The sequence below is a fragment of the Marmota monax genome, unplaced genomic scaffold (assembly GCF_021218885.2).
Source record: "Marmota monax isolate L192 unplaced genomic scaffold, Marmota_monax_Labrador192_F-V1.1 WCK01_AAM20220418_F8-fsc00086, whole genome shotgun sequence".
Lineage (NCBI taxonomy): Eukaryota > Metazoa > Chordata > Mammalia > Rodentia > Sciuridae > Marmota > Marmota monax.
Window position 1 is genome coordinate 584,017 of NW_026693086.1, and position 23,014 is coordinate 607,030.

At 43.5% G+C, this 23,014-nt stretch overlaps 1 protein-coding gene across 1 annotated transcript in view; it reads left to right on the top strand.

Annotated features, from left to right (window-relative positions):
- Otoa (otoancorin) overlaps nt 1–14,136 on the top strand; it is a 71,928-nt gene extending 57,792 nt beyond the window's left edge. Inside the window, exons 25-29 of the mRNA XM_046454371.2 lie at nt 6,957–7,099; nt 7,310–7,446; nt 7,979–8,076; nt 11,140–11,335; nt 13,522–14,136. Of these exons, the coding sequence (XP_046310327.1) occupies nt 6,957–7,099; nt 7,310–7,446; nt 7,979–8,076; nt 11,140–11,335; nt 13,522–13,589 (642 nt within the window). The 3' untranslated portion in view covers nt 13,590–14,136. The remainder of the gene's footprint in view (nt 1–6,956; nt 7,100–7,309; nt 7,447–7,978; nt 8,077–11,139; nt 11,336–13,521) is intronic.
- The last annotated feature ends 8,878 nt before the right edge of the window (nt 14,137–23,014 follow it).

The window sequence follows — 23,014 nt, forward strand, 5'->3', positions numbered from 1 at the left end:
AAGATTATTGGGTCTTGTTCTGGTCTGTGTTTAAATTACTTACCAATTTGATCCTTTTGTGTCCTTCTGAGCTTCATTACAGCAAGTCCAGAATGGCTTTTATTCTATGATAAATGTTCTCCCATTACTGAGACGTCATTCTTCTATGGACTCTGCCTGGTATGCCATGATCTCTCCACCCTGGCTGGTGGAGATGTGAACTCTCTCCAACTCCATGAGAACCTTTCGAATGACTCTGACTGCTTCCTTCTAGTGACTCTTTCCTTGCCTCTATGGAATTTCATTCTTTACATGTGCAAATATAGACTCAGTCCTTCAATAGTTATCTTTGCAGATTTCTAGAGCTCTCTTTGTGTATTTTTCACTTCTCTCATACTTCGCCCCATAAAGAATAGAAACCCTTGCTTCTCTGAACTTGGACCCTTCTCTCTTTCTCTGTGTCTCTCTCTTGTAATTATTAATAGAACAATGCAGATTGGCAGTTCTCTGGGGCTGCTTATATGGGAAGAAAACATCCTAAGAGTTTGATTTCATTTCCTCTGGGGCCACCTGTGATATTTATACTGGCTTAGAATTGAGCCTGGGCATAGAAATTGTATCTATAAAAGATGACTAGCACATGCTTTTCTTTAAAAAATATATGGTTAGACATGCATGTTTTATCACATAATAAATATTTACTGAATAAATGAATGCTAAAGCATTTTTTTCTTAGAGGGGTCAGTGGAAGTGGATTGCTACTTGTGACGTGTTGAAGTGAACCAGCGAGGAAGAGCAATTTGCTGTGTTTGTTGTTTGTGAATTTTTGACCTTGGATCTGTGTCGACTTGGCTGGACCTCTGGGTTGTTTGTCTTCCCCCTCCTGCTCTATGACCTAGAAGGTGCCTCGGGGCAGTGAGCAAGGGCAATTTCAGGGCTTGTGTTATTTGTTTTTCTTCTTTCAAGATTACCATCCTGTGCTCCCTGTTGTACAATATTGGAATACAGTTGTTTTATATATTTTGTTCAGTTTTCTAGTCGTTTATGGTGAGAGGAGAATTCCTGTGGTCATTAATCCTTCATGGGCTGAAGAAGACATGCTTGCCAGAATTTGAATTGTTTCAGTTGGGAGAGAAGTATAGGGTGTCAAGTCCACGGGACTGGTGGGAAAGGAAGTCCTAGATTCTCCATGTCAGCCTTCCAAGCTATTTCAGCACAAGGCTTTAAACACTTGTTAATTAGCAATCTCATAAAAATGTGTCTCTTTCTGTCTATACCCAAAGGACATAAAAATAGCATACTACAGTGATGCAGCCACATCAATGTTTATAGCAGCTTAATTCACAATAGCTAAGCTATGGAAACTACCTAAGTGTCCTTCAACAGATGAATGGATAAAGAAAACGTGGTATATATGCACAATGGGATATTACTCAGCCTTAAAGAAGAATGAAGTTATGGCATTTTCAGGTAAATGGATGGAGTTGGAGAATATCATACTAAGCAAAGTAAGCCAATCCTCCCAAACCAAAGGCCGAATGTTTTCTCTGATAAGTGAATGCTAATCCATCATGGGGGGTGGGGCATGGGATGAGTGGCGGAACTTTGGATAGGGCAAAGGAGAGGGAGGAGAGGGGAGGGGGAATGGGGGTAGGAAAGATGGTGGAATGAGACAGACATCATTACCCTAGGTACATGTATGATTGCATGAATGGTGTAACTCTACTTCGTGTACAAGCAGAGAAGTGAAAAATTGGGCTCCATTTGTGTACAATGAATTGAAGAGCATTCTGCTGTCACGTATAACTGATGAGAACAAATAATAAAAAATTGTCAAAAAATGTGTCTCTTTTTCATTCTATTTTTAAAACAATCCCACCATTAATTCCAGTCATGGAGTCACTCTGGTCAGGGGCAGGGTGTGTTGTTGATTGGCCAGGCTAGTAGCAGGAGTGGAATTGATCTTCCCATGACCGTGTGAGCTGAGAGTGGGAAGGGGAATGTGGAGGTTAAGGTCCCCTCTCCCCCCCACCCAGAGATGTCCACATGGAATCCCTGGAGCTGGTACATTGCCTTATGGAGCAAAGGGGTCTTTGCAGATGTGATTCATTTAAGGATCTTGAGATAGATTATGCCGGTGATCCCAGTGTGATCTCAAGGGCCTTGTAAGAGGGGAGGGACACAGAAGCGCCACAGCTATAGAAGGTGACATGAGAAAGGAAGCAGAGGGAAACAGAGAGATGTGAGGGTGCTGGCTGTTGTTTTTGAAGATGGAGGAGGGGCCATAAGTCAAGGAAGGCAGGTGACCCCTGGGAGTGAGAAAAGGCAAGGAAATGATTTCTCCCTAGGACCCTCAGGGGGAGCACATTCTGCTGATTCATTGTAGGACTTACGACCCCTCAAACTGTAAGTGAATAAATTTGTGTCATTTTAAGTCACTAAGTTGGTGGTAATTTGTTTAGTAACAATAGGAAACTAATCCAGAGTAGTTCTTGAAAGGAAAATTGGTGTGGTGTTATTGAACAGAGGGAGAATGGATGCCAGGCAGGCAAAACCCAGCACCTCTCAGGAGCTCTGTGTAATCGCAATTGTCACATCCCATAACCAAGTGGCACCATTAAACAGAACACAGTGTGAATGGCATCTACCTGGACCTGGGCAGCCTGGAGGTCCTGGCCACAAGGCTTCAATGAGATGATCAGTTAAAACATTTTCAACAATGTCTCGAGCATAGAAGTCAATGAACTTCATTTTTCATTGCTGTTGCTGTCATTATTGTCATTGTCATCATCACACTTCCTTCCTTGGGTTAGTTTCTTTGTTTGCAAGACGAGAGGGTTAAACCCAGGAATCTGAAGTTCCTTTCACTCCAACATTCTATAATCTTATGATTCTGTGGCTCTAAAACTGGTTTTGACTCGTTCGAGAAGTGCCACATCACATAGCTGATATTAAAATCATTTCTATTTGCAGTCTGGGAGAAACAGAAAAATATATCCAACTTAGAAACTGGAGTATCTCTTTCCCTTTGCACCAATTTTAATTCCCATGGATGGCAGTGAGATTTATCAATATGTTTGAAGAGGATATGAAAATCTAACATTTGCATATATCATTTGCAGTCAGTTCCTCAACTTTAGCTCCCAATCAAACCCTTAAATGCATGTTTCTAGATTAATAGTCAGACCTGGAGGAACTACATTAACAGATAGTTCAGCTTAAAAACCAATATAAGGGGGAAAAAACTATTATAAAAGCCAGAGGGATGAACAGAGAGATTGAAATCTTACAGCTACTCATTTTTCAGTGGTTAATATTGCCTAAAAGTGTTGGTATTAATTGTCCTGGAATCATTATGTACACACCGGTCCAGTCATTCAGGGAAATGTATTTTGACTTATCACCTTGCAGGCTGAGTTTGCATTTCTGGGTTCCAGTGGCAAGGACAATTTAATACCACATCTTCAAAGTAATTTTATTTGAATTGTACTTTTGCACTTTCATTTTAAATGGGCATGCCTGATACTTGAGGAGCCCAAATTGCTATGAGTCAACTAGTGAAACCTGATTGTGAAGACTTAATAAGAAAAATTGAAAAGCTAACGTGAAGATCCATCTTTTTCCATGTTCAGATACCTTCTCTGGCTGAGTACAGGCTCTGGAGTCTGACCGACTGGGTTTTGATACTAGAGCCATTGTTTTTTAGCAGCTTGACCTTGACTTACTTAACTTCTCTGTGCCTCAGTTGCTCATCTATGAAAGAGGAATAATATTAATATGTAGGTAAGAGGGTTGTGGTGAGAATCAGATGAGATGGTGTATGTAAAATAGTGCCAGCACACAGTAAGCATTAAAAAAAATGTTGGTTGTTGTTATTTTGGTTGCACATTTCCATTTGGTCAAAGACAGTTAAGTCTAAGCAGATCCATGTGCATATCCTTCCAATGATACATATGTTATCCCTTCAAGTTCAAGTGCAGTGTTAAGAAAGCACTTTCCTCCTAATTGCTCTACCCAATGTCTTGTTTGGTTCTGGCTGGATCACAGGCATAATCTAGAACCAGTCGCTGCAGCCAGGCTAAGAGATGACATAGTGACTAGAAATAGGTCCTATGGAACACAGGAGACAGTTAACTTTGTCTGAACCATATGGAGTAAGAGTGTATGTGTGGTTTTCCAGGGACGGTCATGACTAATGAATGGCAATTGTGCTGGAATTTCAGGGACCCTTCACATGAGCTCCCTTACATCAAAGCACACTGGAGATGCAAATTTTAAACGCCAGCATATTTTATGTATTACTTTCTGTAATTGAAGAGCAAGGGGGAAATATAGTTCTGTAGCAAACAGAGGAAGCAAAATTCATTCTGAGTGGTCAAGAAAAATTCCATGAAGAAGGCAATATTTGTTTTTTATTCCACATTTTTTATTGGTGCATTGTAATTGTACATAATGCACAACTAATGATGTATTGGTGCATTATAGTTGCACACAATGATGGGATTTGCTGTTACATATTCATACATACACACAATAGAACAATATAATTTGGCCAATTTCACTCCTCGGCACTCATCTTCTCCCTCCCTTTCTCCCACCCCTTGGTCCCTTTCTTCTCCTGATCTCCCTTGGATTTCCATAAGGACTGCCTCCCCGTTTCTTTTCCTTTATCCTGTGTGGCTTCCACATACGAGACAAAATATGACCCTTGACTTTCTGAGTTAGGCTTATTGTGCTTAACATAATGTTCTCTAGTTCCATCTATTTTCTTGCAAATTACATAATTTCATTTTTCTTTATGGCTGAATAAAACTCTATTGTGTATATAGACCACATTTTCTTTATCCATTCATCCATTGATGGACCCCCAGGCTGGTTCCATAGTTTGGCTATTGTGAACTGTGCTACTGTAAACATGGGTATCGCTGTATCACTGTAGTATGATGACCTTAATTCTTTAGGGTAAGTACTGAGAGGTGTACAACTAGGTCTATGGTGGTTCCATGCCTAGTCTTTTGAGGAACCCCCCTGCTGATTTCTATCATGGTTGTACTAATTTATAGTCCCACCCACAGTGTAAAAGTGTTCCTTTTTCTCCACATCCTCTCCAGCACTTACTATTATTTGGATTCTTGGTGACTGCCATTCTGACTAGTGTGAGATGAAATCTCAGTATAGTTTTGATTTGCATTCCCCTAACTGCGGATGATGTTGAACATTTTTTTTGTGTATATTCATTAGCCATTTGTATCTCTTCTTTTGAGATGACTGTTTAATTCATTTTCTCATTTATTAATTGGGTTATTTGATTGTTTGGTGTAAATTTATTTTGAGTTCTTTATATATTTCTAGATATTAATCCTCTGTCAGACAAGTAGCTAGCAACGATTTTCTCCCATTCTGTATGTTCTCTCTTCCCATTCTGAATTTTTTCCTTTGCTGTGCAGAAGTTTTCAATTTGATGCCATCCTGTTTATTAACTCTTGGCATTATTTCCTGAGCTTTAGGATTGTAATGAGGAAGTTGTTGCCCGTGCCTGTGTACTGGAGTGTTGACACTCTATTTTCTTCTGGGAGTTGCATAGTTTCTTTTCTCATTGATCCACTTTGAGTCGATTTTTGTTCAGAGAGAGAGATAAGGGTCTAGTTTCATTCTTCTGTATATAGACAACCAGCATCATTTGTTAAAAAGCCTGTCTTTTGCTAGGCACGATGTGCACACCTGGAGTTTTTTCTTAGTGGCTTGGGAGGCTGAAGCAGGAGGATCGTAAGTTCAAAACCAGCCTCAGCAATTTAGTTTGGCTTTTAGCAACTGTTTTAGTCAGCTTTTTTTGATGCTGTGACTAAAGGATCTGATCTGAACAACTACAGAGGGAGAGAAGTTTATTCAGGGGCTCACGGTTTCAGAGGTCTCAGTCCACAGAAGGCCAGATCCATTTCTCAGGGCTTGCTTGAGGTGAGGCTGAACATGATGGCAGGAAAGTGTGGCAGAGGGAAGCAGCTCACATCATGGTGGCCAGGAAGCAGAGGGAAAAATTCCACTTGACAGATACAAATATATACCCAGAGGCACGCCCCAATTCCCACCTCCCCCAGCCATACCCACCACTTCACTTACCACTCAGTTAATCCCTATCAGGGGGTTAATTCACGATTGGGTTAAGATTCTTACAACCCAATAATTTTTCCTCTGAACTTTCTTGCGTTGTCTCACATGTGAGGTTTGGGGGACACCTCATATCCAAACCAAATAGCAACTTAGTGAGATCCTGTCTCAAAATAAAAAATAAAATGAGCTGAGGATGTGGCCTAGTGGTTAAGCAATTCTGCATTCAATATAGGGTACCCACCCCCTGCCAAAAAAGGCTGTCTTTTCTCCAATGCATGTTATGTTGGAGAAAATGTTTGCACCTTTGTCAAGGATCAGATGACTGTAGATGCATGGGTTTGTCTCTGTGTAGAAGGTGATATTTTAATTGGACTAAAACATAAAATTGATTCTCACAGTTGGGAATGCAGAAGGATATTGCAGATGAAGGAGCTTTATTTTTTTTGTTTTGTTTTGTTTTTAGATTTTTTTTTGATACTGGGGATTAAATCCACTCAGCCATATCCCCAGCCCTTTTTTATTTTAAGACAGGGTCTCACTAAGTTGCTTACAGCCTTGCTAAGTTGCGGAGGCTGACTTTGGACTTATGAGCCTCCTGCCTCAGCCTCCTAAATTTCTGGGATTATAGGCATGCTCTGCCATGACCAGAAAGGGGCTGATTTGAGTAAAGACAGAGAGGCAGGAGAGTATCAGGTTTGATTGGAAAGTTGGAAAAAAGATGCTGGAAATATTTGGATCCTGATGCAGAAGAACTTGAATGTCCAAACTATCTGAAGATCACAAGAGCTTTTGAAGGAGATAAATCAGCAGATATTTCCTTCTTTATTTATTTTTATTATTTTTATTTTATTTATTTATTTATTTATCAGGCCAAATCCATTCTGCAAGGGTTCCTGGAGGATTCAGGCTATGGTGTTCAGGATCTGAAGAGCTTTCACTTAGTAGGGCTTGGTGCCATCCTGTGTGCTATGAACATCACTGAAATTCCACTTATAAAGATCTCAGAATTCAGGTAACCCAAATACTAGTGTGCAAAATAGCAAATGATCCCTCCATTCACCCATCGATCCATCTGTTCATCCAGATGTTCTCCACTTTCTGATACATTGCCCCTTTCTGAACTAAAATAGGGAATGGGGTTATCTGGGTCCTCTCTTGGTGCTGAGCCTGTTTACCTTCTACACAATATTTTTTGACTGGAGAGGTCTTCTTCTTTAACCAGGGTGGTGGTGGCCAGAATTGGGACCCTGACCTGCAGCACTCATGTCTTGGCTGAGTTTAAGAGAAAGGCTGAAGAAGTGTTTGGGGATCCCACTGAGTGGACCAGCTCAGTCTTGCAAGAGCTTGGGACCATTACAGGTAAGAGGCATCTTGAGCATAACTTTCTCTTCTCAAAGTGAAATCTAGAACTAAAATAAAATGAAACAAAATGAAATAATAATCCTTGGCCACATAGAAAACATCAGTGGAGTTTACAGTAGAACCTAGATTTTACAGCTTGATATTGTAGAGGGCAGTATCTGAAAATCTGTTCTTTAAACAAGGTCTCCTGGCAATTCCTGTGCATGCTACAGTTTTATACAGAAAAACGCTGCTATAGAATGTGATTTAATTGGTCTCTAAATAGATTTGTTCATCATCTTAAAGTGTGTAAATTGAAGCTCCTTCTGGGTATACATTTCACTACAGGAGGCCAACCAGAGCTAATGTGACCCACATATATATTTTTCCTAGTTGATTAAGGAACATGGCTCCCTCGTGTGATTTTCCAGGAATGATCAGGAATGATGCTTGCTTGGGACACGCAGAGCTGTACATTATGCAGCCCCATTAATAAAAGCAGCGGAGTTCCGATGGCTTGAACTAACCCCGTGATTCATTTCCTTCCCAGCTGGGTTAACTCAGGCGGAGCTCCGAACGATCAACAAGGAATTGATGCCGTATTTCCAGCCATCAGCAGTAAAATGCTTCCCTGACGAGATATTCAAAGTAGGTGCTCACTTCTTCAAGGAGAAATGAGAGCTTGACACCATTTCGGATCACACAAGGAAACAAGTGACAGGCCCTGGATTCTCGAGGTGTGGAAATAGCCCTCTACTGATAGGATCAGAGGAGATCAACATGTCAACAATGGATGGTGGCAGGATAATTTTAGGTGTTTTTGAAAAGTTTTTCTTAAATTTTTAATTTATATTTTAATTATACTTATTTTTATGGCTACCTTCTCTTCCTAGCAAGTGATACTAATTTTCTATTTATGGAGGTGTGACAGGTTCTTAAAAACCTTCTTCAAAACACTTGGGCACAGAGGTATTTAGCATTTGGAATTTTTCAGATTTAGAGAGAATGGCACGTGTATGTACTAAATATACCTAATATTCTCAGCAGCAGCAGGGGATGCATTTGTAAGTAAACATACTAATAACATAGTAATATTTTTTGTGAGGAAATAGGTAACAAATCACACCAACTAAAATAAATAGAAGCTATAAATAGCCTCACATCAAGTTTTGCTAGTAATTAAGTTTGTCTTAAACTTCGGAAAAAACTTTCAGTTTTCAGACACTTTTGAACTTCAGATTTGCAGGTGAGAGTGTGGAGCTCGATAACATTTCCCTTTGAAATAAGTTTAATTAAAAATCTTTTAATTAATTGAAAAAAACCATAATAAGACAGATGATGAATTGCTGTGGAAAAAAACTGAGAGCGTGTGGTTGCATCAGATGAAGTAGGGCAGCCGGGGACTCCAGAGGTGTCTATCTTCCTGAGCTCGTATGAGATTTAAGTGTTTGGACGGACTGCTCTGATGAGGAGGGAGGACCCCTGATCTTCTTGCTTGCTGGGTATACACCTGGATAAGGCACACAAATCAGACTGGAGACAGTCCCGAGGTGCCACATGACTGGTTCATTTCAAGACCCACATCTGACCTAGGACCGTTCCAGAACCGTGGACAGCTCCCAGCACAGCCTGGGCACAATAGCCCTTGGGGGGTGGGGGCAAATAAACAGCATTCCCTGAGGCTAGTGAGGGAATTCCTGCTTCCCCTGGTGTGGGGGGATGCTCTGTGTGGGATGGGCAGCTTGGTCTTGGCATTTGGCCAAGCACTTTCTCCTGGTCTCTATAGGAGTGAGTTGTGGCTGCTTCATTGTTCAAGTATCTATTTTAAACTCCTGTTTGTCCTCTGCAGGGTCAAGGTTAGGTTTACCTGGGATCAGGAGATTCTTTGGTGAAGGAGTTATAAAACAGTACCTTCAGGGACCAAGAAGGTGACATAAAGGAATGCAGTAGGCAGGGTGGGGCCCAATGTGAATAGGAGAGGCCTGTCTAAATGGGGCGGCTGCTTCTCATCTCAGGCACATTAATGCAGTGTGACCACATGGACCCAGAATTGCTGGATGTAACTTTTTTTTTTTTTTTTTTTTTTTTTTTTTAGAAGCAGCCAGAAATCTTCATTTGCATGTGAAATCTCCTGATAATTAAATGTTGGCAGTCGATTTGAATTTATTTTTGAAAAAAACAGTAGGCTTAGAGATTCAATCTGTCCCATGGGTCACAAGTCAGCAGCATTGGAAAAATAGATAATTTTTGTAATACAGACTTGGGTTAATGGTAGACGTAAACCAGATGAGCACTTGCTCATCTGGAAGGAAGAGCCCTGCTGGCTTCCAGGAGCTGTCAGTATGGATGCTCCTTCTCCTGGGGTGAAGAGCACTGGGAGTGTGGCTGGAAGGGTGGGCAGGACCCAGGGCTTGACAGAGCCACTGCAGTGTCCTGGAGGGCATGGTACAGAGAAGGGCTGTAGGCAGAGGAATGGGATTCCAGGGCAGGTCTACCCAGACAGGAGAGGAGAGGGTGAGACTGAGTGAGGCGGGAGGGAGGGAGGAGCATTACCATAGAATCCCCAGATCCTTTGGGGCCCTAAAATAAACAGGATGATGTGAGAGGTTCTTTTAAAAAAGCCGAATCCTGCCACCCCATCTCATTCCATTCCCACTGGAACCAGTCACCAAGTCCTTATTTAAAGCTGGGTGACTTCAGAAAACATTTTGTTCAGAGTTCTTAAAGACACAGGGTGCCAGGCAGAATTTTCTACTTCTGTTGTTTATGGCGACATCAACAGTAGATTACCATGTGTTCCCTCCTCTGATCCCTTGCAGGACTCATCATATGGTATTTAAGCAGTCATGCCAGAGGATCAAAATTGGCCTAGGAGATAAGTTCTCTGAGTCACTCCACAGCTAGTCCAAAAGCCCAGAGAGGCTATGCAACTTGCCCAAGGTCACATGGCTAGTATGAGGCAGAGCCTGGGCTCAGATTCAGGTCTTTTACATGTAGGCCTGTGATTTCTTTCCTACACCAGCGTTTCTTCAGGTGGAAAACTGGAATGGTTGAAAAGGTATCTTTATTGTCACAGTGAGAAAATCATGACTCCCTTTTCAACCCTCCTTTAAGACTTTTGATTACTTCAAGGAGGCTCACTTTGGAGCTAGAATGTCTTTAATACCTCTGGAGCACTTTTTAATTTCTCCAACCACTTTTTTTTTTTTTTTTTGTAAGTAGGGATTGAACTCAGGGGCACCTGACCACTGAGCCACATCTTCATTCCTATTTTTTATTTTATTTAGAGACAGGGTCTCACTGAGTTGCTCAGTGCCTTGCTTTTGCTGAGATTGGATTTGAACTCGCCATCCTCCTACCTCACCCTCCTGAGCTACTGTGATTACAGGCACCACCATAATGGTCCAGCCTCTCTTTTTTTTTTTAAGAGGCTAGGGATTCAGATGTTGTTGGCCACAATCTAGCTGAAATTAAATTGTGTTTTTTTCTTTTTGCTTCTATTGAATGTTTGCTTATAGCAATTCTACTGATCTTCTATTTTTGGAAAATTCCATTTTAAAATATATGTATTTGCTTAGTCAAAGAGTGATCTTAAAGAGGTGCACAAATGGTGGGCATGACAAAGTTGTGCAGGCTTGGGAAGATGACTGAGGTTTGGGGAAAGTGAGAAGCTCCGCCCTCCGAAGCCTTTGCCCCCTTTTCCTCCCACAGGAGCTGTCAGCAGAGCAGATAGCCTCCTTGGGTCCAGAGAATGCCGCCGCAGTGACCCACGCCCAGCGCCAGCGGCTCAGCACGTCACAGCTGCAGAGCCTCCAGCGAGCACTAGATGGCGCCAAGACTCACTCCTGGCAGGAAGCGCCCGCAAGCGCCAGCCCCACCGGGTCGTCCTCCGCAGGTTCTCCTCCAGGTTAGCAGAGCCGCGCCAGGGACGCACTCTTAGCCTCCTTCCCTGTCCAGTGGTCTACCGTGCAGTCCCTGGGGGGCGGGGGAAGGTTCCCAAGGTTCAGGGCCGGATCTTTAACAGTCATTTAGGATCTGTGCTCAGAGATAAACCCAAAGTGCTCACCAAGCTTCTGCAGAGTGATTCTAGCAGCATTTGAAATCACCTGGGGAAGCTCATAAAACTTGCAGGTCCCCCAGGTTCTCTTTGGAATCCATTGGATCGGAATCTTCTCAAGACTGAACAGGTTTTAGTGGTTCCTTTGCATCCTTCTTCGTCTCTGTCCAGTATTAATTAAGTCAGCCTCTCTGCACTGGGCACCTTCTATGTTCCAAATCTGCTGTGGAGGCTGGGAAGGACCAAGACAGACAAGGGTCTTTTGTAAATGGAGAGGATGATGTCATGTCTGATAAGACGGGGAAGGCAATGGCAGAGGAGGTGATGGTAACCAAGGGCTGAGCAAGACAGGATCTGGGAAGCCTCCCCAGGAAGTGACATTCACCTGGGTATGTGACTTTCCTGGCCTTTTCCCCTCCTGGCCTTGCTTACTGCTTTCCTCGCCCACTCCATCTTGGCCGTTTTTTCTATCCTAGGCACGGTGCTACACTTTGGGGAAATAGCTTGGAGCCAGGTGTCTCTTGTCCTCACTGAGCTGTGGGGTGAGGGAAGCATCCATAACCAGGTGGCCAGGAGGCAGTATGGTGGAGATGCACAGACTCCAAGGGAATGTACCTGGATAGGCCTGGGGGGAGTGGGAGGGGCTCGTGGAATCCATGATGCCTCAGTTGAAGCCCAAGATGTGGATAAGATGGACTTTGCCTGGTGGACTGTATCCCAGGTAGAGGGAAGAGCAGGTGCACATGCTCGTGGGAGAAAGAACTTGGGCTTAACCAACTCTACCTGCTTTCCTTCCCTTTCCTAACTTGATCATCCATCACTGTCAACAGTCTCCCATTTCCAGGCCCCACCTTCCTCTGGGGATGGCGATTGGGGGATTCCTAATTTCCATGGCCACAAGTGTTCAGAGGTAGCACTTACAGATAGGGCCATGCCTTTCTATGTATTATTATTTTTAATAAACTTTTTACTGAAATATAATTAAAATTATATATTATAATAATGAAAATTGTTTAAAAATGTTTTGGCATTTTGTATGAATAGATAATACACATAATAGATAATGTACATGTTTAAAACATATAGGGTCAGAAGAGTTATGTAATGAAACTTCTCTCTCTGTCCCCCGTCCCCCAGCCCCACAGGCCACCAGTCCTACCAGCTTCTAGTGTATTTGTCCAAAGATATTCTATGCATATACAAGCAAATCAGAGATAGATTATTTCTGCAATTTAACAAAGGCTTATTATACACCTGTTCTGCATCCTGCATTTTTTAATCTAACAATATATTTGGGGACAATCCCATAACCATCCGCAGGAGCTGTGTAATTGTTGGTTTTCTGGCTACATCATGAGAGTATTTAACTAGATCTACGTAGATGGGCATTTCAATTGTTTCTTTTCTTTTTTTCTTTTTTGTTGTTACTAACACTGCATTGTGTAATTTGCGTATAACCTTGTATAATTTGCAAGTTCAGGTATGTCTAGGATAAATTCTCCAAAGTGGGATTGCTGGGTCGGAGGGTATGTGCATTTGTAATTTTGATAGACGTTGTCACATCCCCTGCAGAGAGTTGGGTACCTGTTTTCCCTTGAACCAGCAGTGTCAGAAAATGACCAGGCAAGACCCCTGACACCTCCTCCATTCGCTCTACAGGGGTGTCTGAGGAAGAGCTGCCATTGGATGAGCCATTCCTGTGGCCAAACCCTCCATCTTTTGTTTCCTCAACTTGCATCTAGAATGATGTTTAGAGTACACATTCTTAGGCCTCCTACCAGACTTGCTGAATCAGAATCTTTCTTGGCACTTGCATTAGACTTCCCAGGCAACTCTTATGATTAAGGCAGGCCTGGTATGTGCTGATTCACACAATCCCATTTAATTCAACTTGCTTTTTTCTCCCCCTTTGGAGCCATTATTCCCATTTAAGAGATGAACAGATAGAGCTTCCTAGTTAAGAGGTCCCAAGAGACTCAGGGGGCTGGGCACATGCTTCTGCCCTCATGTGTGCCCCACCTTGTGTTTGATTTCAGGAGCTTCTATTGCCTTGGGTCTTTGGCTTGGAGGCCCCCTGCTGCTTCTGATGACTGATCTCCTGTGATGAGTGGCCTGAGCGCTTCCCATTGGTGTCCCAAGCAGCTGGCCAAGGCCTGTAGAGACAGAGGATGCTTCAGACTGTAGGAGACCCTCAGCTGGACTCAGCACCTCAACTAGGGCAAGGAGACCCTGGACCCTTGACATTTAAAAGGGGGAAAAATTTAAAAATGATCCTGTGAATTTTAAGGCACCCAGCCTCTCTAGAAGGGTGCCCTTCTATGCCCAGTTTAACCTGTTTTTTTTTTTTTTTTTCTGGCTTTTGAGACAGAACTGGGGAGGGGAGGGTGTCCTGTTTACAGACTTTACTGCCCTCCCTCCCTCCAGAGAGAGAAGGGAGGGGAGATGGGTGCAGGAAGAGGAACTCTTTTTAGCAAGTGCCTGATCTGGCTTTTCCTCCAGCTTAATTTCACTTTCTTGGAGCTCCAGACTACATTGGATTTCTCCTTCTCCGATGCTTAGCAGAACTGAAATAAATGAATCCCTCAACAGAAGCCAATATTCCTGCCTGATTGCTGGGACTAATTGATGTTTTGGTGGGCATTGCATTCCTTGGAAATTAAAACATTTAACATGGCCCAACGTTAAATCAATTTTTAAATACATTTTCCAGATGCCTTCTATTTCCTTGGGTATCAGCTGGATGGATGACTGTGGAGGTATCAGTTAAACTTTTAAAATATTCTTCTTCCTTTTTTTTTTTTTTTTTTAAGTGGAGATGGTGTCCTGGTATTGAGTTGCTCTGAGCTTCAGAGAATGGTTTGAAAAAAAAATTTGGATAAGTCAGTTGCTAATGTGATTTTGGCACAGCCCAGCAAACTCAGTCCCCTGGTCCTATCCTTCTGGGAAGAAGTTACTTCTGGAAATTGCTAGGATGCCCTTGGTCTTGGATTCAGGAAGTCGGAGCTCGAGAAAGGGGGCCAACCATGGTGTATCCCACCCACCAGGGGCTACACCTTCTGGGGGTAGCAATCCAATCTGCCTGGCACGGCATCCCTCAGGTGGTAAGTTAGGTGTCCTGGGTTCTTTTACTTGTACATCCACAGGAGAAATCTCATCTAGAGATGGGAAATCTGTGAATTTCCAAAAATCTGTGGTGTTCCGTAAGAGGTGAGTGGGTTTTTTAATAAATCAGCATTGGTAGGTGTTGTAGAGACTGGTGGATTTGGGGAGATGTCACCCGTGGTCATTATAGAAAATGAAAAGATTGTGGCGTGGAAGGGGTGGCCCTGCAGGTACCACAGAGGGTCCGATTTGCTTTTATTTTCATCCTGGCAGGGAAGTGGCAGCAAATGTTGCTTCCCAAGCACAGGTCATTTATCTGGTTCCAAAAAATAGCAGTCCCCAGTTCTTCTGGGATGGACCAGCTGCTTGGAGAAGGATGCTGAATGAGCATGCGCCATGCAGCGTCCCAGCAGAAAGGTCACTGTGTGTTCCCACTTTCTGTGGCCTTGGATTATCCTGAACAACCAAAGGCACACAATAGCAAAAACAGCTCTCCTTTGAATCAGACTTCACACTGAGAGCACCATGGCTTTTGTATCTCATGTTCTCTTTTGATCACTTGTTTCTGACCCACTTCCTGGTCATCCCTCCCATCTGGAATAATAGCAATGGCTCCCATAACAGAGAGCCGACTGTGCCAGACTGCTCACAGGGCTATGCTTGTCCTCTTAGCTCCTTTCATCATCATGAAGACCCTGCCAGGTAGGTGCTGTGACAATTCCCCTTTTCCAGATGAGGAGACTGAGTCCTAGAGAAGGAGACTGGGTTAGGAACTCTCTCGATCCTTGGCCTCCCACATAGTGGGGACCTGAATCCTGACTTCTTTATCTCTGAGCTGTGCTGCCTCCTGAGCTGGTACCTTTAACTTCTCTAATAAGTCAGATCAGAGAGAGATTCTGTAAATCCCTTCACCACCTCCTCTGGCGGGAGGCCAGCTTGCCTCACAGCACATATAATTGGTGATCGCCTCAGGCAGGAAGACAAATCTAGCTCATGCCCTGCAGGACCCCCAGGGTCTCAGGTTGAAATGCTCAGTCCCTTCCTTCAGGAAAGTGGCAGGTCATACTGGTAGGTGCTGTAATGTTCACCTTTCAATGTCAGCCTGCCGGATGGGTTCCCAGCCTCCATCCTTGGTAGCTTCACTAGCTGGGTGCAGGGATCAAGGACACTTGTAGGCAGGTTACCGTGTGCTGTTGTTCAGAGTTCTGATAGGGCAGGACCTGTGGCCATCCTGGCTATTAAACATTGTGGATAATGCCCCAGCCAGATCCTTTTGTAGAAGCCCCACCTTTAGGCCCACAATGGATGCTGAGCCTGGCTTGCTGGGGGCTGGCAATCCTCCCACAACCCCAGCTTGCCACCCAGTGAAGTGCAAATTCAGTTATTCGCTGTAGTCCTGGTATCCAGAGTTGTAGCCACCGTTGCTGGTGATGCTCTGGACTGCCAAAGAAAAAAAGGTTGCTGGGTTCTTGAGTGCGCTGTGTTTACCTGGCTGTACTGAAGAGATGCTGCCATGGAAGAGAATTATAATTTATGTGAAATATTTGGTCTTTCTTTGACCTTAACTTTGTCTACCTTTGCCTTTTTTTCTTTTTTCCTAGTACTAGCGCAGTCCCAGGGTTGCTCTACTATTGAACTAAGTCCCCAGCCCTTTTAATTTTTTCTTTTGAGATAGGATCTCACTTAGTTGCTCAGCCTGGCCTTGAACTTTTGATCCTCCTATTTCAGCCTCCTAAGTCACTGGGATTAAGGTGGTCCACCATGCTTGGATCCAGCCTAGCATCTTGGGGGGGCTTTTAAAAACATCTATATTGGGGCTGGGGTTGTGGCTCAGTGGTAGAGTGCTTGTCTAGCATGCATGAGGCACTGGGTTTGATCCTCAGCACCACATAAAAAAGTAAAATAAAAATATAGTGTCCACTTAAATATTAAAATAGATAAATATTAGAAAAAATATTTTAAAGTAAATATTAAAAACCAAAAACACCCCCCAAACCAAAGCATTTTTATTATCTTCCTCCCATCTCATATTTATGGGATGTGTGTGCCGAAACTTAAGCCTTGCAGAGTTCCCAGTCTACCCAGTATCCAGCTGGGACATCTGCAAAGCACATGTCCTGCAGGGGTCCTGAAGTGAGTTCCCTCTCTACAAATCCATTTAGGATGTCCAATGATCCAGAGATTCTTCCGTCCCAACAGGCAATTCATCTTATACTTCTTCAGTGCCCCAGTTACTGATGATTTTAGAAAAGGCTGTGGGCTCGTCTGATCCATGGGGACACCAGCAAGTGAAGTCCTTATTTGCCTTCACTTCTTTCTTGGCCTTTTAAGAGGCAGACTGAATAGATGCTGATGGAAAGTGGAGGGAGGAAATGGCGGGGACTGCACATTCCTGGGAGAACCCTGGGCCTGTGAAATCTCCTCCAGTCTTAGACCCTCCAGCACATGCCTGTGGATGGTGGGCCAGGTGACTGTTCCAGCAATACTGCTTACCCCCTTTATTAGGATTATACCTAATAATCCAAGCCGTGGGAATTTGTAGTACATCTCAGTAGGGAGAGTCTGTTTCCTTACTCTGCTAAATTTCACCTTTGGTCGTTAGAATGTGAGTAGACATGTCATGACCTGGGAATTTTAAATGTGCTTGCATGATGTAGCTTCACCTTGGGAAGTAATCTCTTTTTCACGTGAAGGGACTGTGGGTAGTCCTGAACTTGACTGAAATCTTAAAGCCAAGCTGAGCTCAGCTGGGTTCTGCTGAAGACTTGAAGACTCATAAGCAAGAAATAAATACTTGTTATGGAAATCCACTGAGATTGTTACTGTAGCAAATGCTGACTTATACATCAGATTGTCCACACGCCTTCCTTGCTCAGTTCTGGTCCTGTTCCGTGGCCTCCAAAGAGTGCCATGCTACTTGGCAGCTGATAATGTCCTGCTCCTGCTTATTCCCCATCTCCAAGAGTCATGGAAACCAGGTACCACAGCAAAGCAGGCAGTCAGAGCTCATGCTTATAACATGGTTGTTCCACCTACTTTGCCACATGGTAGCCTTTGTAGCTAACAATGCACTGACTGCTTCATCTGGAGCATGGAATGTTCTAGGAGTAATTCCCTCCCACTCTACATCTTAGCTGTACCTCTAGTGTAGTCAAGACCCTTTCATCCAGAGTTTCCCAGGATTTTCTGGTTAAGTAACAGCACATGGAATACGCATTGGGCCATCCTTTGGGAAGAATATTCCAGTTCGAGGAGTGATCTGGCTCTCTCCCTGGGTATGGTCACCTCCTCCACTCATGTTGGAGTGAATGACTGAGGTTGACAAGCGCCTGAGGTTGACAAGTCTGTTCTTCTGGGAATCTGCCCCGTCTTTATTAACTTTTGGCCATATTACACCCACAGAAACCCCACTCTCCACCAGGCTGCTCTATGACCTTCTCTGGCATCTTGGGACAGGCAGCCTGAGACACTGATGGGCAGCCTGGTGGATTCCCACTGGTGCCAAGTCCAGCTCCAGGATCTGTCACACCAGGAAGGGTTTGGCATTGGAGGAGTGGAAGTATCAACTCACCAGTACGTATCTCACCCGGATGTAATCTGTGGGCAGGAACCTTATCTGTCTTGTTCACTGCCATGTTCCCACTGCACCGTGGACTAGGTTCTGGTTGATGTTTACTACATAATTTTTGAAATGTTTGAGTGAATCCACTTCTTCTCTTGCACAAAACTGAACTCAGTAGGAATTTCAATTAGGCAAAGTTCGGAAAACTTCAGCTCCACTCCAGGAGAAGGGAGGCATGGGATTGGAAGATTGCCATTTAATGGAAAATTATGGAAAACTGACTTTTTCTGGTGGCCTTGCGGTAGGTGCTACAGATAGAGCAGGACACAAAGCCCTGACTTCAAAGAGCTTGCACTCTACTGGGGACAGGAGAGGCAGACAATAAACACATGTTCATGTCAGACAGTAACTGACCCTATGGGGCAGAAGAAATGTGGAGGGAAGCATTGGGAGCACTGGGTGGTGGGGATGGCAGAGAACAAGCTTTAATTCAGAAGCAGGTAGTTAGGGAAGGCTTTATTGAAAAGACGATAATGGAGCATGTACTTGGAGGACAGAGGAGGACATGCCTATATATAGGGGAGATTCTAGGCAGAAAGATGAGCCAGTTCCAGAGGCAAGGCCAAAGCTCAGGGTATTTGAGGACTGAGATGGTAAACACAAGACTGGGACTTGGGTGAGAGTTAGGAGAGGTGGGAGATGAGGTTGGAGAGGTGATGGGCCAGATCGGCAGGTTTGTGACACCACAGGGCTTTGTCCTGTGGCTCTGAATGAGATGAAAGTGGGAGGAGGTGGGACACACACCAGTGGAGTCTCTGCTTTTCACAGCTCTCTTACCATGACACCAAGGTGGTTTAGAAAAAAATTACTGTGAGCTGGAATCCCTCTCGGTTCTGTCTCCTGTTCTCTGTGTATTGGCTTCCCTTAGTTTCCACCTGGTTGGTTGCCTCCTTGAAAAGGTTATATTTCAGTTTGATGAAAACTGTCCTAGAAGGTTTGATTTGGTGTTTTATTTCCTGGCTCTTCTCGGTATCCTAAATAGAGTGAGGGAACAAAGTCGTGTGTTGAAGTCTTGGTCCCCAGCTGATGGTGCTTTTGGGAGGTTGTGGAAACTTTAGGAGGTGGGACTAGTGGAGGGAAGCTGGATTCCCTGGGAGCTGCCCATGAAGGGGCTGCCAGGACCCTGACCCCTTCCCCCATCTCTGTTTCCCAGTCACCACAAGGTGAGCAGCTTTGCCCCATCATGTGCTCCCACCATGATGCTCTGCTTCGCCACAGGTCCAAAGGCAACAGGGACCAGTGACCTTGGACTGAAACCTCTGTAACTACGAGGAAAAGTAAATCTTGACTCTATATATGTGGTTTACCTCAGGCATTTTGTCACAGCAATGGAAAGCTGACTAACACAGGACTTGAATCCTCCCAAACCCATGGCCAGGGATCACCTCTTTCTGTCCTTCTGAGTAGACTTTCATTTTAAAAGCTATTTTGTGTTTCTCCATGTGGGTTTTGAATACCAGCTTCTGAGTGATTGCATCTGCTTATTTCCAGGAGAATTTTTGTGACTTCTGCCCTTTTAAGAGGCTTGATCAACCTGCCTGGCCTATTGTTTATGCTTTGGATACTTCCCGCCTGTACCTCCAAATCTACACTCTTCTCAGCTTCACTCTGCCCAGAGAGACTGATTAAATTACTTTGTCTCTAGCTTCCATCTGAGATTGGCCAGTGGGGGCCCAGCAGGAGGCTGGAGATGGAGGGCCAAGTCGGGGCACTTATTCCCCTGGCTCCCTTTCTGGAGCTATTAAGGGCTGGCAGTGGCTCAGCCTCCTGGAGGGCCTCCTCTTCTGTGAATGGGTTTTTCTTACAGCTGAGCTACCTCTGGATTCCAGGAATTTCTCTCCTGCTTTCCTTTTAGACCTGGTGGGTAGGAGCTCTGCTGTTGATGATTCCAGGGAAATTGACATCTCTTATTTTTTCTTAATGCTTTCCAAACTTCTACATGTAAATTTTTCCCTGTTTTCAATTACCCAACTTGTGCCATCCATTTCTTGCCAGGACCTGAATTCTCTGTTTCACACAGACATTTTCAAGAAATGTATCCTTAAAGGCCGCATGGGAATCCTATAGAAATGCCCCTTAGTTCTGAGGTGGTAGCCCACCTCAGCATACATTCCCTGAATCTGACCAATCAGTGCCTCTTTTATCTGATCAAATTCGTCACTGATGCCATGAAGGTGCATACCTCTTTTCTTCTGGTGTGGGAAGAACCAGGTACTGCCCTTGCAGTTAAGGACTCTGGGCACAATTCTCAAGTGAATCTGGATGTCAGCTAAGACCATCTGGCCAATGAGGAGGCCCCAATTCCAAGGAAAACCAAAACCCTCACCAGGTTTTCTGCAAATTACTGCCTAATGGCATGCCATTCATGCACCTCATTGTCCTAGTTGTGGATCCTCTCAAATAGTCTATTCAGACAAAAGTACTAGTGGGTAATTGTAGCAGGCAGCCTCTAAGAGGCCTCAAGTGATTCCTGCCTCCCTGTGTTTATGTCCTTGTGTAACTTGCTCCCCTGCATATTGGCTGGTCCTCATGACTTGGTTTGTTGTTTGGTTTTTTTAAATTAATTTAATGTGACTTGCGTTTAATTAGTAGAATACAGCAAAATAATGGGATGTCACTTCTGAGAGTAGATTTCACCAAAGACTGAGACTACTGTCTTGCTGGTACACTGTCTTGCCCTCTTGTTTGCTTGCTCTGATAAGTCAGGCAACCTGCTGGGAGCTACCAATGGAGAGGCCCACATAGTAAGGATCAGCGGGTGGCCTCTGACATCCCTTATAAGAAACTGAATCCTTAGGATTAGGAGTAGATCCCTTCCTCTTCAGCCTTAAGATGAAGCCTGGCTGACCTTTCTACAGCAACCTTGGGAGACCCTCAAGCAGAGGACCTAGCTTACCTATGTTCAAAGTCCTGACCCACGCGATAAGTTTGGGGATAGTTTGTTATACAGCCACAGGCAGTTAATACACTGGTGTAGATTTTATGATACCAAAGGAAAGACCAAAGTGAAGCTTAGATGTGAACTAACTACTTCACAACAAAACACTAATGAACCATTCACAGGAATTTCTGTCCACCCTTAGTTCTTTCAATGAGAAGTCTTCTCTTGCTTTACTCTTTCAATATCATTCTTCAGTTTTGCCATGTTTGGCTTCTTTGGGTTTCAATTCTTCATCCATTTTTGCAGAGGTTTTTAGTTCTTTGTAACTCCTACTCCTACACTTGAAAGACTCCTCAAGGTATTCAGCAGGTGAAAGACAGTCATAGCCTCTGTTAACACAGTTCACCTTTCTTGGGTAGCAGCTTAGGTTATAGATATATAAAATACCACTTACATAGTCTTTTAGCTTCTTCTTGCATATATTGCTCCCCAATGGCTTAAAGCTATTAAAAAACACATGCAAACAAAAATTTAATCTAACAAAGAAAATGCCTTCACGATGCTCAAATCCAAGTTGTGTTGAATGTGAAGGAGAATATTCTCTTGGCAAAAAAGCTTTTTAAATCCTATGCTTTTTGACATTTCAACCAGTGTGTTAGATAAGAAGACTGCTATGGAAATATAGTGAGCAAAATTGCTGGAAAAATATAGGTTAGGAAAGAATTCAAGAATATGGATCCATTAAGCTTGATGAAATAATTCTAGAGACTGAGGCTGTAAATCTTTACAAGGAAACTATAGAGGCACTGGAGTGATCCTGTTTTGCAGATTTTCATGTGGTTGGTTCATGTAGGAAAATCCTGGGAGAGTTAGATAAATACCTAACGAAGCCAGAAAGATAAATGGAGGTGTTTATATCAGAGTTTGAAACATGTGATCCAATAAGTCAGAAAAAAAGTGCAGTGAAGTAATTATAGTAATGGTTAAAAAAAGAAAAAGAAGCAGGAAAAACACTAGGAACACGAGCTGTATAAAAATACACCAGAATGTGGCCATTTCTGACTACTCCACCCCGGAGCCAGCCACCATCAGCCTCCTTGGGATTTCTGCAGACTTGCCTCCTGCTGTAGTTTGGATCTGAAATGCCTCCCAGGGGCTTTGTACCCAGTTTGGCACACTGGGCAGCAGGGGAAACTTTACAAGATGGGACCTACTGGGAGGTCTTCTGGTCATTGAGGATGTGCCCTTGAAGGGGACAGTGCCTTCCCTTTTTCACTTCCTAGACACAAGTTGAACAGCCTCCTCTGTCACGTGTTCCTGTCATGATGTGCTCCTTGGCTACAGGGTCCAAAAGCAACTCGACCGATTGTGCATGGAGTGAGAGCTCTGAAATAGAGCCAAAGCAACCCTTTTCTCTTTATCAGTTGATTATCTCAGGTATGTTGATACAGTAACAGAAAACTGACTAACGTACCTCCTTAGAGTCTATTTCAACAAATAACCAGAATGATACTTAAAAAAAAGATAAGTCAGAGAGCATTGTTTGGTCATAGCTAAAAGATGGAAACAACCTAAATGTCCATCAACTGATGGACAACCTAAATGTCCATCAACTTAATGGATTAACAAAATATAATGTGTCCATATAATGAAATATTATTTGGTAATCCAAAGGAATGAAGTATAAGTCATCAGGTTCATAGAGACAGAAAGTGGAATGGTAGTTGCTAAGAGCTGAGAAGAGTGGGCAATGGAAGTTAATGTTTTTATGGGTACAGAGTTTCAGTTTTTACAAGGGAAAAGGGTTCTGGAGATGGCTGGTGGTGATGGTTACACAATCATATGCATATACTGAATGCCACTGAACTGTACATTAAAAAGTGGAATCTATTTTAAAAAAAGGAGTGAAGTACTGATACATGCT